The following is a 14,051-nucleotide window of genomic DNA, read 5'->3' as shown; positions in this document are numbered from 1 at the left end:
GCAAAGGCATGAGCAGATCTAGCTATTGATCTACGGATTCTGGTCCACGGCCTTCTGCACCAGCGCCGAGTCGAGATATGCCCGAACCTGCACGATGATACCATGCTCATCGAACCGCATGACCCAGGCATATCTTTGTGGATACTCCATACCTGCGCGGGACGTCAGCTTACGACGAGTCGTACGCGTAATGGCTGCATCAGAGCCTACCATTCTTGCACACGCCATTGGCTTCAAGCTCAACCAGCGCCCAGTCTTGATCAGGCCCACCACCGACCACATTGACGACCTTCAGCGAGAGTGGACTCTTCAGCCGATCATTGATCACACCGAGTGCTCCCTTCTTCCACGACGCTGCAGAGCAGAGGTGAAGTCAGCTAGCTAGGACTAACCGGTGAGAAGACGGGAGCTATCGAAGTTCCCAGCACGGGGATGTACCTAAGTCCGTAAAGTGCCCAGCAGCTGGGTGTGTACCTGCAGATTTTAGTAATAAGATATGGCCTTACGGCTAATGCGGCAGGTGGCAGTGGCTTACCCATAACGTCCCAGACCACATTTGGTGAGACACGATCGAAGAAAGGCTGTTGGTCAGAAGAGGCGAGGTGGGAGCAGAGTCGCTCGATTTCTTGGCGGGAGGGCGCCATGGTGTACGCGACTTTGGCAAGGTGGTATCATGTGTGGTTGAGAGACGACAAAAATGTATGTTTATAGCTTGAGTGTTAGAGCATCACATACTGCGCGCTGGACCGCGGGCGACGAAGAAGGCTTGCATGATCAGACGGCTAGTCACTTCTTGTTGATTCGCGGGGTCGTGAACGTCACTTTCAGCAGAGGAAGTTAGATATGGGACTGTGTATCACAGCTAGATAACAAGCATTTGCTTTGTATTCTCCTTCTATACCAGAGGCAATGCTTCCGCTGATGCAATCGGGTGTCCAAATCGTAGGACTCTCCTATGCCCTCAGCTCTGCTTCTACAAATATTGTTCACTTGACAAATTGTACCAATCGCTTACACGGTACACAGAATGATCTGTGCACGGCCCTGCCAGCTGCGCCTAGCGATGAGGAACCACTCCTACATAGTAGTGCTTCCATCAGGGTATACGACCTTGACATACATTATGTCAACTCCTTATGTCCCCGTGAGGCTACCCACAGAGAAGTGCATTAGCGTCCGGCCTGGAAGCTCGCCTTGCACGATAGTCACCGCCGTTCAGCCGCACAATAAGGTGACGACGTAACCAGACTCGCCTCAAGGTACCGGTCACGGCCCCCACCTTCGAGCATACTACCCCCCGGCGTACGCAACGACTGTTGATGTAACAGTATCACAAGCGCGAAGCAGATGTTCCACTCTTCCGTGGCCCATAAGTCCGACCATAATCACGGAGTGGTATTCATCCGGTCCTGGTCTTGAACTTGGCCTCAAGTGTTGGTTGTCCATATTTGTGGTTGGAAATCCAACTGCCCAACATTGACAGACCCGACGCTTTGGCACCATTGTCATTACTCTAGTATAGTCTATTTGGACCACCTTGCGGCTCTGGTGCACGTAATCGCCACTCACACCCGCCACGCTTACCATTGACAGTGCTATCCGAGCTTCAACGTACACTGCTTAGAAATGATGTTTGAGACCTTTCGTGTGGAAGACCCGGGTCGCTTCTCAAACGCCTCCGCAGATGAGAACGGAGACACACGTGCGGACTCGCCCATGGAGACACGACGGAGTCTATCCAGCACGCCGTCATTAGCGCGGAGTGCACGCGAGGGCTATATCACCGTCGCCGATGAGTCTCTGCTCGCGCCTATTGGAAATCGTGCACAGGAGCAGCCACCAAGTAGACGGACTAGGCCGACAAGACCACCACGATCTACGAGCAATAGTGGCGATGTCCGCTTCGTGGTCATCAACCACCCGGAACAACTTCACAATCGAAGTGAACTGCGGCTCAATCGGCAACATGTCATGAAAGACTTCCTCACGAAAGCGGCCAAAGATCCTAATACGAAAGACATTCGAGTCACCAATCAGGTCGCTGGGCGTAAGCGGCCACGGGTAGAAGTGCCAACCACTGGCATATCGTACAATCCTGTTGCGCCCTCGAGGATATTTCAAGTCAATGGTATTGCACCAGATGCTTCCTCCAGTAGTGCTTCAAACACTGCCATTCGCCCGCCCGGACGCAACAATGTGTCAGATCAAGCTCCAAGCTCAGATCAACAAGCCAAAGCACCGCGCGTGACGACAGCCACAGTGACAGCCAAGGCAGTCAGTGCACCGCTGGTTTCTGGTATAAGTGGCCGCTTCCGCAACTACGCCTACCTCGGGACAACGCCAGACGAGGTGCCCTTCCCTCTACATCACATCAACGGCAGCCTCAATCCCTTCGACACCTGGCCAAAGCTCGACGACCCAAAAATCAGGGTCAACGAGTTGAAATGGAGCTGCAGTCGCCGCTTCGGCAGTAGAGGTATAGCAGACCATTGGGTGCCGATGCTGCTCAGTGCTCGACATGCATTCCTAAGCACGATAGTCATATCTTCCGCCCACGACGATATCATGAGTCGACAGAGTAAGCATCCGGACCAGAGACCGAAGACAGAGTCGGTGGCTCGAGCTACGGTGCGACATCAGGTCACGACGATGGTGAATGAATGTATGAAGGACCCGATGCTGCAGACGAGCGATGCTACGTTGGTGGCTGTGCTGCATTTGCTGAATGCGGGGATCATGGGATGTGATGATAAGGATATGCGGGTGCATGAGCGCGGTATCAATGCTATGGTAAGGCAGCGAGGAGGGCTGAACGCACTCGGGGTGCACGGCCAGTTGGCTATGATATGCACCATGTAAGCATCTACATAGTATCCCGTCGGACGAAGAAAAGATTGCTGATGGTGACCAGCACGATGTACATTGTCGCGAGTCTCCGCGAGACGGTACCAGATCCGCTATACATGCGCTTCGCAGCCGCACAGAAAACGCAGATACCCAAAGGCCCTCGAAATCTCCCGGAGTCGCCCTTATATTGTCGACGAACAGGATACCAAACCCTAACCAGAGTGATCAAACCCGAAACCCGCATCTACAAACTCCTCGAGCTCTGCCGCCAACTCACAAATGCCTACTGCGCTCAGCTCAACACGACCTCCTCCTCCTCCTCCCCAGCTCAAGGCGCATCCGAAGACGATTCTCGCAAAGACGAAATCGCCGCCCTCACAATCGAAATCTTCACCCTCCCCCGCGCTTCCGCCCTCCCCTTCGACCACCCCCACGAACGCTACACCTACGAAGCCCTCCGCCTCACCGCCCTCATCTTCTCCCAGGCCCTCTGCAACAACATCCCCTTCTCCACCGCCGCGCACCAACTGCAGCTTTCAGGCGGGTACACGAGTCTAGGCACCGGTACCCTCTCCACCGAGGCTCCCGTTGTGAAGGACTGCCTCATGCACATCCATATTCGGAACGCGCTAATCAGGACGGATACGGCGGATTGCTGGGGGCATTTGGCGGGGGTGTTGTTTTGGATTTCGCTCGTGGCGGGTAGTGCGGCGAATCCCGAGACGGGGTTTGGGACTGGTGGGTATAGGGAACGGAGGGTGGATGATGTGGGGGAGGGGGAGGAGGAGGAGGCGCGGAAGTGGTTGGCGGCTGTTGTTGTTAGGTGTGAGATTGTGCTGGGGTTCGAGTATGGAACGGGTGTGTTGGAGACGATGAAGACGATGATGGGGATTCAGGAGGGGCTTGCGAGGGGGGCAGGATCGAGAGAGGGTGGAGGGCGCGGGTAAAGGGGTTCTTTGGATGTTGGGATCCGGATGTGTATGAGTGGGTGGGTGTGATTGGTATGACTATGTATGAAGAACGCTAGGTTCGCACTGAACGGATCCGATGGCTGGACCGGCTGGGATCTGAGTTTCGTCATTCTTTCGGCGGGGAAATCTGGGTCTTGCTTTGTCCACTGCTGCAGGGAGGGGAGAGCAGGATTAAAGGATTATCTATACCACAAGCTTGTAAATTACATAATCTTACAGGAATGAGATCTGTTTATGTACACTCTCATTTGCGACGCCGTAGCGTATGAGCGAATGGACCTTGTGTGCCGGCGGTTCTTGTCTTTCGAGGAAGTATCAGTCATCGAGAGATTGTGTGCGCAGGGTGCTTCTGTCGAGTCAAGGTGTGCGTGTGTATGGTGCAGCGTCGGCATCATTTGATGGCATTGCGCTCCACTGCGACTTCACGGTGGCAAGTCGACTCATGTCCCGATGCTTTACCACTCGAAGTCACGCGTACATGGCACAGACAACAACCGAGGCGAGGAAAGGTATCAGCGTTCACCCCCTCGCTCATCCCTCCTCTTCTCCCCTCTGCTCCGCAACCGTCTTCAGCCTCCCCTCCGCAAAACCCCGACTCCTCTCCTCATCCTCAGCCCCTAGTTCAAACCCCCTCATCCTACTCCCTATCCTTTCATCAACAACAACATCCTCAATCCACACACTCTCCTCATGCTCCTCCCTCGGTCGACGGACCGTCTTCCACCATTCCCTTTCCTCATACGCCAAGACCTGACTCTGCTCGGGGACAGTCTTCTCGCCTCCTGTCGCGCTCGCACTGGCTTCGTCTATGGATGTGGGGGTCGCGGTTCCGTAGGATCGGTAAGAAGATCCTAGCACGGCGGCAGCTACATCACGGCCTACCCGGTCGGCGAGGTGGCGGCGGTTGAGGAAGCGGTAGATGCGGATAGGGGTGTTTCTGATTCCTAGGAGGTGGGGGAATGGTATTGCTGTTGCTGGATCTAGAATTTCGGGGGTTGAGGCGGCTATCTGGGCGGTTGGGTAGTCCGAAGGGTTGATATAAGGGGGTGGGTGTCGTCGTTTGGGTTTTTCTTCCTCTTCCGTTCCTTCCTTTTTTGCTTCTTCGGTCTTCATTTCTGATTCTATTGGCGCTCCTTCTTCTTTGAGAAAAGGGGATTCCTCTTCTCGTCCTGATGAACGTGCTTCCAAGGGTGAAAAAGGAGTGGGAGAGGATCGGGCAGCTGCGGCAACATCCCCAGCCTTCTTTACCGCCGTATCGCCCACAGATGAATGGCCGGTGTCGTGTCCTCCACCAACCACTCCCTCACTCCCATCCACCACCACCACGTCCTCAACCTTCGGCGCGTCTACCGGCCCCAACCACCCCTCATGCAAACCCCTCACATATTCCTTCCAAGCATGCCGTCCAATGATTACATCTCCACTTACATCCCCACCTTCCACCGTCCCATTCCTCTCCCTAATCAACTCCACCCCATACTCCTTAGCCATTTCCTCTTCCGGCAGAGCGTCGCCCTCGCCACCCCTCTTCCTCTTCCGTCGCACCTTCTCCGCCGTCTTGAAACGCACATCTCCCTCCTTCCTTCCCTCGATCACATCCCAGTCCATCGCTCCTGCCACGAGAACTGGCTTGACATACTCGTGGAAGTGTTCTCTCGCAGACCTCAGCCCATCGCCTGGAGGGGCGGCGAGGTAGATGGTGAGTTTACGCGGCATGGTCTTGGTATCGAGAGGTTCGAGGGTGAGGTGTGAGACTGTGTCGCACCATTTTTGTTTTATTCGCCGGGTCTGGTATTTGTCGTAGAGCACGGCGGAGGCAAAGGAGGCGGTGATGGAGAGGAAGATTAACCAGTTGCGGGAGGGGAGGCGGAGGCGAGGGAGGCCTGCTTGTCATTAGTATGGGATCAGTGAAGTCGAGTATTCCATGGTAGGATATGCATCACATGACACATGACATACCCATGGCTCGGAAGGCAGGATTGCCATCACTCGCAGGCCTCTTTCCTGCTGCTGGTGATGCGACATTGCTGGCAACATTCTTCCGAGGCGGTGATGCTATCCGCCCGATTACGCCTTGGAGAGGAATGATAGGAGGTCCTGCTTCAGACATACCTAACCCATACCAACCTCGTTTCGTCTGATCTCCAAATAAATGTTTAGGAGCGATGGCACATGACAAGCGGCGCATTTCCGTCCCCCGAGTCTCACCGATCATGGAGCACATGTCACACGCCTCATCATATCAATGTCCTCTCTAGTCTACCGGAACGACTCCCACTCCCGTGATATCCATGAGGATGATACATCAATACCTGTGAACCGTGCTCTTCATGGGCGAGACGTTCAACATGGCAGGCCTGCCCATGACCTCTTCCCCAGAGACCACGGCGCAACACAGCTTGATACTAGCCTCACATGCATACATTCCTTGATCCCGAGACATCGTGTCCAAGCAGTATGTACACGCGCAGTACTTGCATTGAATATTGCGCAGCCTCGATGACTGGATGTTCGAATTCATGCATGAACCTGCTGATTCACACAGATCTCTGCCCTTCACATTCACATCTTTCCATTACCACTCACCAGGTCATTCGTCTCTACCCAGGAACCGACACGTGGCCCAGGAGCATCCTCCCACGCCGTTGGCTGAGGCGCGCGGGGAACAAGACGAAGAAGGGCACGGATGTCGTGTTTGAGTACGGGTGCGATTTCGATTGGGACGATACGGTTCCCTTGTGGTCATGCGATCGAAGGTCCGCGCCTAGTCGGGGTGATGAGGCGGAGTTTGGGCATGGCTTCTAACATACTGTACCCCATGGCTTTCACCCGCTATCTGCAAGACTTTGTAGAGACCTAGGTTAAAGTTTCTAATGCTTGCTTTCGCCGTCACTCACACTGCGTACGCCTCTCTCGAGTGCCACACACTTGAGGGTATATTCCACGTGACTGTACATTCTTCGCCACCCGCTAAGCCACATTCCAGCCAGATGCAGGGTCCATTCCGCACCTCGGCCTTGTGACGTGAGTGTATCGCCTTCATTAACGAGCCGTAACCCTCTCCTCCTGACACAACCACAACACCTCCACTCTGACCAGTGCGAGGAGTACGCACATCAACAATCATGCCGCCCATCCCCGGGCTGGTGCACTGGCATCACTACATCGCCCGCAACATCAAGACCCTCAAAGCCGCCCTCACCAAAGCGGCCCGCACCCTCGATGCCTCCATCCAGCAATCCACCCAGCCAGCAGCCAAGCTCGAACCGATCCTGGTTAGGAACTCGACGGGGAAGCATCCGTTGCATCCACTTGCGAGGATCAGGCAGAGCCAGTCGAGATGGTATTCCACTACTAGACAGGCCGTGGAGGGGAGCGTGAGGCATTTCAGTTCGGGAGCGGCTGCGAGAGGTGGGAGCAAGTATGCCGATCGGACCGCTTTCCCCAAGTCGAGGACGAGCGCGTATATTGCCCAGTCCTCCGGCCGCGCACCTTTCGCTTCGACTCTCCGCCCTAACCTGACGGGTGGAACTTTGAACCGTACAGCTGGCGGATACTCCCTTGGTGGTTCAGGTAGAGCAGGCGGAGCGAGGTCCTTCTCCCACACACCTGCTGCGCAAGCTCAAGTAGTGCAGAATGTTTCGCAAGCTGTTCGTGCCTTCCTTATCGGAGGGCAGAAGGCGCAATTTGACGGCTGCACGGCGAGGGGGGAGAAGAGGTTCAAGGCTGTCTCTACCCTGCAGCAGGAGACGGGAAGGAAGATGAAGGATTTGCCAAGAGCGACACCCGGTTCCTTCGTCCAGTTCCCGCTCAACCCCACCGTCACAGCCCTAGCAGGCATGGGCTCCGTCGCCGGCTTTTCCACCACGCAGTCCACCTCGGGCCAGAAAGCAGCCCAGCACCTCAACACCGAAGGCCTCCTCGATATCCTCTCCGCCGACTTCTCCCGCGCCCTCAAGGATCTAGCAGCCGTGCTGAACGATCTGCGTCGGCTTTCCTCTTTAGGCGACCTCCCCATCACCTACGAGCACAACCATCTCCGCATCCACTTCCCCGGCTGCGACGCCGAGACCGTGGGCCGTTTATGCGAGGAATTAAACATCACCCGCGGCACCGTCATCCAAGACCAGAACTTCGATGCCTTTACAGGAACAGAAATCGCTCTACTGTTTCCTTTCGCACCTAGCAATGGGTCGTGCTCCGATGCAGACAGCTTTTACGAAGAAGCTTCGCCCATCTTTCCATCCAAATACCAGGCCATCGATATCCGATCCTTACTTTCGCCTTCCATCGAAGAGCTAGCGTATTCCACCCAATCAGCACAATCGGACTCGGATCTTGAGCGCGAAGTCCAGGAGAACCCTTGGATGTCTTCGCCTTCGGGATACGGGAGTGTGGGATCTGGCTCTGGGTATGGTAGTGGTAGTGGTAGTGGTAGCGGGGGTGACAAGCACTCGCCGCTTGAGTATCAGGGGTTCGAGGGGATTTATCGCTTTATCGAGGAGTTGGATTCTGTGAGGAGATGAGTCACACTGTTTCACACGAAACGGTGGTGGTTGAATCGGGGCGTTTTGGGTGCTTTGATGTGTTATACTATGCTATGCTATGGTATGGCTTTGGGGTCACGAGCGAACGAGCTACCTCTGAGGCTACAGAATGAACATACCCCACTCTTCGATGGCGTTTTGGGGCTAGGGTCAGTACGCTGAGGTTGTGTATCTCCTTTGTACGAGATAAGTAGCGTGCTACACAATGCCGAAAGGACTTCAATCAATGTCATGACATGACCCTTCACATCTCCTCCACCTCAGATCTTCCACCCCCTCCCCCTCGCCAACCTCCCCTCCTGCCTAACAGCCAAATCAGCAATAATCTCCTCACTCCCACCCCCCACAACCATCATCCTCAAATCCCGACTCATCTGCTCCACGCCCGCCCCCGGCCCACCACGCTGATACCCAGCTCCCCCCAAAACCTGCTGTGCCTCCCGGTTCGCCATCTCCTGGATCCTACCCCCCTGTACTTTAGCTAGCGCGATGCGGCCGGCTATATCCGGATCTTGCCATCCGGTGGTGGAGTGTTGGATGGCGTAGGCGATACTTTCTAGCCATGCCCAGTGGGATTCGATATACCGGGCTAAAGTGGCGAATTTACTGCTGATGATCTGGTTCTCGATCAGTTTCTTCCCGAACGTCTCCCGGGCGCAGGCGTAGCCGTAGGCGGTGGAGAGGCAGGTCCGCGCTTTGCGGTTACAGCCTACGGCCATGATGTAGCGTTCGCGGTTGAAGTTGAGCATTATTGTTCTGAACCCGGCGTTTTCACGCCCGATAAGGTTTGTGCAGGGGACCTGGACGTCGTCGAGTTCGACGAGCGAGGCACCGCCGGCGTTTTGGCCGCTGTTGGGGATACGTCGCCAGGTTAGACCGGGGGAGTTCATGGGGATTACGAGGACGGAGACGCCTGCTGCGCCGGAGTTTGCTGGACCGGTGCGCACGGCGGTCGTCATGTGGGTTGCCCAGGGGGCACCGGTGATCCACTTCTTGTAGCCGTTTACGACGTAGGATTTCCCGTCTTCGGTTTGGACGGCCGTGGTTTGGATGTTGGCTACATCTGAGCCACCACTGGGTTCGGTTATCCCGAGACAGAAGGAGGTTTCCCAGGTGAAGAGGCCGGGGAGCCAGGTTTGCTTTTGGGTTTCAGTGCCGTGGTGGATTAGGGGTGGGATGCCGATTACGCTGGCTCCACCAAGGGAGGTGAAGACCCCGCCTTCGACTCGTGAGGTCTCGTCTGTCATTATGAGGGTGTGGAAGACGTCGAGCTCTTCTACTCGTATCCCTGCTGGACCGGGAGAGGTGGTCGCTGGTCTATACTGGGATGGGACATCTGCGAAACAGAAGCCCGAGGCGGCCCATTTGAGCGCTTCGTCTCGAGGGGCTTCGCCGGCTGCTTCCCAGTCGAGAGAGTACGGGAGGATGTTCTTGTCGATGTAGGCGCGGAGTTCGTCTCGGAGCTTGCGGTGGGTGGTGTTGTAGTAGGGTGATGGGATGCCGTGGGACCAGGCGGGTTCGGCCCAGGGAGCTAGGTTGCCGAAGGGTTTCGGGGCGTCTTTCTTTGCTTGGAACATGTTTGATTGCTGGGAGGTGTGATCTCGAATTCTATGTGCTTTGCTTACACTGTGGCTGGGCGGAATCTCGTAGGCATCAATTGGCGTTCACGTTGTCCGCCTCAGCTGCGGATGAGGCTTTTGCTATTTTTCTTGCTGAGAGTACTGTATCGGCAATTACATCACATGGCTGTCGTCCGCAAGTGGAAATGTCGTCTGATATAAGTAAACCCCCCCTACCTAGGCTGTCGTCAAAGTCAGATGGTCGGCAAGAGGAGTGCCCTACATGAACCTCGGCCTGGTCGCTGGACGATCAACAAAACCGTGCGTATTTGATCATTAGGTACTCCGTCACAACCCATCACACATGGACTACGGTTGATCACCTGTAAGATGATGGAGCCCAAATGTGTCTGCCTGTTGCACGACTCAAGCCTCACCGCTTACGTATACATGCCGCAATCACTATAGAATACTGTAGCTCCACTCGGCGACCAGGGCTGTGCACAGCCTACTTCTTGGAATCCTTCGGAATACCAATGGCTTCTCCCGTTGTCGACTGCGCCCCTTAGTCATGGCCTCGCGCTCGCAGGATCATACGAGCGGTGTCAGTAGTACATCGTAGATTCATATACGCGAGCATGTCTTGCGTCTCAAGATCTGCGAGACCTCATGCAGATAAGACAAGTAGGCAATGGTCGGCGCGAATAAAGTCCAGATCCTGCCTGTGAGGCGAGCCTTGAGTTCTGTATCTACGAGTGGTAGTAAGAACGACAGTGTGTCGCTGTCGAGTGATAGCGCTGACGATGATGGCGAGGGTGGCGGACCTTCGAAGAAGACGAAGAAACCAAGGACTAGCAAGCCTAAAGTCAGGACTGGATGCACGACATGCAAGATCAGGCGTGTAAAGTGCGATGAGGTGAGTAGGACTTGCTGATTTCCAGATGATGATGCTGACAGCCGGTTAAAGACAAAACCTGCCTGCACGCGGTGTACAACTACTGGCCGAAAATGCGATGGCTACTACATCCCTCCTCGAAAGAATGCTCGCAAGGAATCTCCAGAAGCTAGAGCACCCTCAGCACCGCTTGAAAGGTCGCTAGATACTATCAAAGGGACGCCCACCGAGCTCATGGCCATCGAATTCTTCCAAGCCCGCGCCGGACCTTCCTTGGCTTCATACTTCGACGCTTCCTTCTGGACCCGTCTGGTGCTTCAGATCTCGCGCGTCGAGCCCGCAATCCACTACGCTATCATAGCTGTTGGGTACTTGAATCTGCAGCGTCAAAGTATGGGCTCGACTCTGCATATGCGTCGTCCAGTTGTTATGAACGATCCGTTAGCCGCTTCGGTACCCTTGAAGAAGGCCAGATCAGACCACAACGATCCTTTTGCTCTTGCGCAGTACAACCGTGCCATCACACTCCTGGCGCAAAGATTGAAGGACCCGGATGCAGCGACCGAGGTGGCGTTACTGGCTTGCATCTTGTTTGTGTGCATCGAGTTCTTACGTGGCGATGTGGAGCCAGCGTTCAAGCACTTCAAATCCGGAATGGGTATCGCGCTGTCGTCGCTAAAGGACTCAAAGTCGGCAGGGAAAGTACTTGTCAATCAGCGGATCAGGGAGAATATGCTACCATTTTTCAACCGGCTGGAACTACTCGGCATGCTGTTCGGACAGGAGCCCGGGTACGAATATCCCACTTTTCTCGAAGACGCAGTACCGAAGGCCTTCCACTCGGTCAGGGACGCGAGAGATAGTGTGGTACATCTTCTCAACATCAACATGAGATGGATCCGAAACGTGGGTAGGAGAAAGTACCAAGGCGGCCTTGAAGCAGAGGACTTTGAAAGACAAAAGGCACTACAGCACGCTACCGAGGACTGGGTGACGAAGTTGGATGCGTTGGTGATCACTGATAATGTCAGCTCGCGGGATCTGGATGCGGTCAGAATGCTACGGATACATCAACTCGTCATGCATATATGGCTTGGAACGGCTTGTGAAATTGAGGAATGCACGACAGACAAGTTTCTGCCGCAGTTCGAAGCTGTTGTCGAGTTGGCGGAGTCGATACAACAGTGTTTGGGCGAGTTTGAGAACAGGCCGACGCAGCAAGCGACTTTCTTGTTCGATATGGAGATTGTGTCTCCTTTGTATTTTGTGGGTATCAAGTGCCGGCATCCGCAGCTCAGGAGAAGAGCACTCGCAGTCCTGCGGTCGTCGGTAAGACGGGAAGGTCTGTGGGACAGTGATATGGCGGCCGTGATCGCTGGACGAGTGGTCACGCTCGAGGAGATCAATCTCACAACTCTCGGCGGCAGCGACTTACCGTCTGAACGGGACCGCATACATAATACACAGATCTTATCTATGACTGGTGAGATGAGTTCTCGGCATAGTCTGACGATCTGGAGTAAACCCGATGGGCTGGACGGGAGATGGGATATCAGGAATGAGTTCTTGGACTTTGATGTCGATGCCCTGACTGAAGTGCGGTTGCGGCAGAAATTATCTGCGCACAACTAAACCGCTGGTCCGCGACCAATCCAGACTCGGAAGGATCTGAATGGTCCATGACGATTGTCGGTGTTATTGTATTGCCTGCTCGGGCTGAGCTCGAGTTGGTTACTATCAACAATGGTCAGCAATCGTTCCATCCACACGAGCCATGTAGATCCACTCACGTGCAAAAGTACAGCCAGCCGTCCAAAATGGCTGCACTATCCGCATGCTGGATCATCCCATTCCTGACCAAAGTATTGACAACATAATTCTCCGCCTTCACCAACCCGTTCCCACCAGCCGCCACTCCATTGACCGTCTCGTTGACCTGGATTTGCAAGGTATCAACATAATAAATCGCATTCTGCTCACTAGCGAGAATATACACCCTTCCCTTGTCATCAGCCGTTAGACCCGCTTGCTCACTGGCGCACTGGCCGGGATCCTGTACAGCAGCCAGGACATCAGCGTCAGTGGCATTGGGATCGATGACGACGCTTTGGGCAACGTAGTAGAAGCGTCGGCTGGCTAGTACACCCCAGTAGAAGTTGCCGCTTGCTAGAGCAATCCCATCGGCACCTGTAGTGAGGAAGGACTTTTTCGTTCCATTCCAGCCGTAGATTAGGTTTCCATCATAAGAGCCTACGTAGTTGTGGTCTGCGCGGACGACGGAGGTATTGAAGAGCCTTCTCACAGTCCTGCCGGTGTCGAGATCGATAGCGAGGATAGAGGAGTTGGTGCTTTCGTCTGTTATAAAGGCCCAGCCGTTTGTGCCGAGGGTGTTGTTTATGCGGACGTCGTTGGCGTTGGTGCTATGTGCGAGCAAGTCCGTGGGAATGGTGTAGGTTCGGATGAGTGCGCTTGTGGTTTGGTTGAAGGACATGATTTTTGCGCCACCCGGGACGGCCATGGCGCCGCTTTGGTTGGCGATGGCGGCTGGGATGCCGCTGTCTACTATCCATAGCTGGCCGATCGAGTCCAAGACGACATTCTGGACGTTGAGGAAGCATGTGGATGGGTCTTGACCGGAAGTGCAGTTCTGGATCTCTGCGCTAGGCCAGGGCTTCTCGTTGTTAAAGTCGGTGCATATCACCACATTGTTCGGTGTCTGGCCACTGTTGCGTGGGTATGTAAGGTAGATGTTGTGTTGGCTATCCACAGCGAGACCGGTAGGCGCAGACTGACTGTCATGAACAGCTTGAAGTTCTGGTCCTACAACGTTGAAGTCTTGCGGGTAAGCACCACGGTTGTATCCTGGGCCGAAAGGTCGGAAGCCACCTGATGTGTCGAAGAATTGGGCTGTGGCTAAAGTTGTCAACGCAAGCTGGAGGAACAACATTCTGAAGAGCTGCTTTATATTGTAGAGCAGACCGCTGGGAGTCTGAGAGTACAAGAATGGATGAGCTTCAAATATTTGAAGTTACGGCATCGCATTTTGTGTTCAGGTACCGCAACCATGTCGTGCTGTAAGCTCGCGTGTAACTGCGTCATCGCGCGGGGAAGGCCAATGCACGGACATTGCTAGACCATAACGGGCAGTTGTGCATTGAAGAGTGTGACGGAGTATTTATGATCGATATGTGGTCCAGACCAATTTCCACCGAGTGCGCTCTTCTATGCTGAT

The 14,051-nt window shown here is 54.7% G+C and overlaps 7 protein-coding genes across 7 annotated transcripts; 3 read left to right on the top strand and 4 right to left on the bottom strand.

Annotated features, from left to right (window-relative positions):
• Positions 1–30: 30 nt before the first annotated feature.
• LTS14_001860 (uncharacterized protein) lies at positions 31–644 on the bottom strand (the record flags this gene model as incomplete). Its single annotated transcript, XM_064834568.1, has 3 exons — positions 31–152; positions 211–354; positions 536–644. 3 exons carry the CDS (start codon positions 642–644, stop codon positions 31–33), a joined length of 375 nt encoding a protein of 124 aa, XP_064697439.1.
• Positions 645–1,626: 982 nt separating this feature from the next.
• On the top strand, positions 1,627–3,794 carry LTS14_001859 (uncharacterized protein; the record flags this gene model as incomplete). The annotated part of the gene is made up of 2 exons (XM_064834567.1): positions 1,627–2,855; positions 2,912–3,794. The coding sequence occupies 2 exons, from the start codon at positions 1,627–1,629 to the stop codon at positions 3,792–3,794; spliced, it is 2,112 nt and encodes a 703-aa protein (XP_064697438.1).
• Positions 3,795–4,349: 555 nt separating this feature from the next.
• TIM54 (mitochondrial import inner membrane translocase subunit tim54) lies at positions 4,350–5,928 on the bottom strand (the record flags this gene model as incomplete). The annotated part of the gene is made up of 2 exons (XM_064834566.1): positions 4,350–5,701; positions 5,778–5,928. The coding sequence occupies 2 exons, from the start codon at positions 5,926–5,928 to the stop codon at positions 4,350–4,352; spliced, it is 1,503 nt and encodes a 500-aa protein (XP_064697437.1).
• Positions 5,929–6,943: 1,015 nt separating this feature from the next.
• LTS14_001857 (uncharacterized protein) lies at positions 6,944–8,344 on the top strand (the record flags this gene model as incomplete). The annotated part of the gene is made up of 1 exon (XM_064834565.1): positions 6,944–8,344. One exon carries the CDS (start codon positions 6,944–6,946, stop codon positions 8,342–8,344), a length of 1,401 nt encoding a protein of 466 aa, XP_064697436.1.
• Positions 8,345–8,625: 281 nt separating this feature from the next.
• LTS14_001856 (uncharacterized protein) lies at positions 8,626–9,942 on the bottom strand (the record flags this gene model as incomplete). The annotated part of the gene is made up of 1 exon (XM_064834564.1): positions 8,626–9,942. The coding sequence occupies one exon, from the start codon at positions 9,940–9,942 to the stop codon at positions 8,626–8,628; it is 1,317 nt and encodes a 438-aa protein (XP_064697435.1).
• Positions 9,943–10,615: 673 nt separating this feature from the next.
• LTS14_001855 (uncharacterized protein) lies at positions 10,616–12,451 on the top strand (the record flags this gene model as incomplete). Its single annotated transcript, XM_064834563.1, has 2 exons — positions 10,616–10,840; positions 10,892–12,451. The coding sequence occupies 2 exons, from the start codon at positions 10,616–10,618 to the stop codon at positions 12,449–12,451; spliced, it is 1,785 nt and encodes a 594-aa protein (XP_064697434.1).
• Positions 12,452–12,605: 154 nt separating this feature from the next.
• Positions 12,606–13,766, bottom strand: LTS14_001854 (uncharacterized protein; the record flags this gene model as incomplete). Its single annotated transcript, XM_064834562.1, has 1 exon — positions 12,606–13,766. One exon carries the CDS (start codon positions 13,764–13,766, stop codon positions 12,606–12,608), a length of 1,161 nt encoding a protein of 386 aa, XP_064697433.1.
• Positions 13,767–14,051: the final 285 nt, after the last annotated feature.

Source organism: Recurvomyces mirabilis (assembly GCF_035927965.1).
Source record: "Recurvomyces mirabilis strain CCFEE 5264 chromosome Unknown scaffold_4, whole genome shotgun sequence".
NCBI classification, from domain to species: domain Eukaryota; kingdom Fungi; phylum Ascomycota; class Dothideomycetes; order Mycosphaerellales; family Teratosphaeriaceae; genus Recurvomyces; species Recurvomyces mirabilis.
Note: the sequence above shows the minus strand (reverse complement) of the source record. Positions and strands in the feature narration are given on the sequence as shown.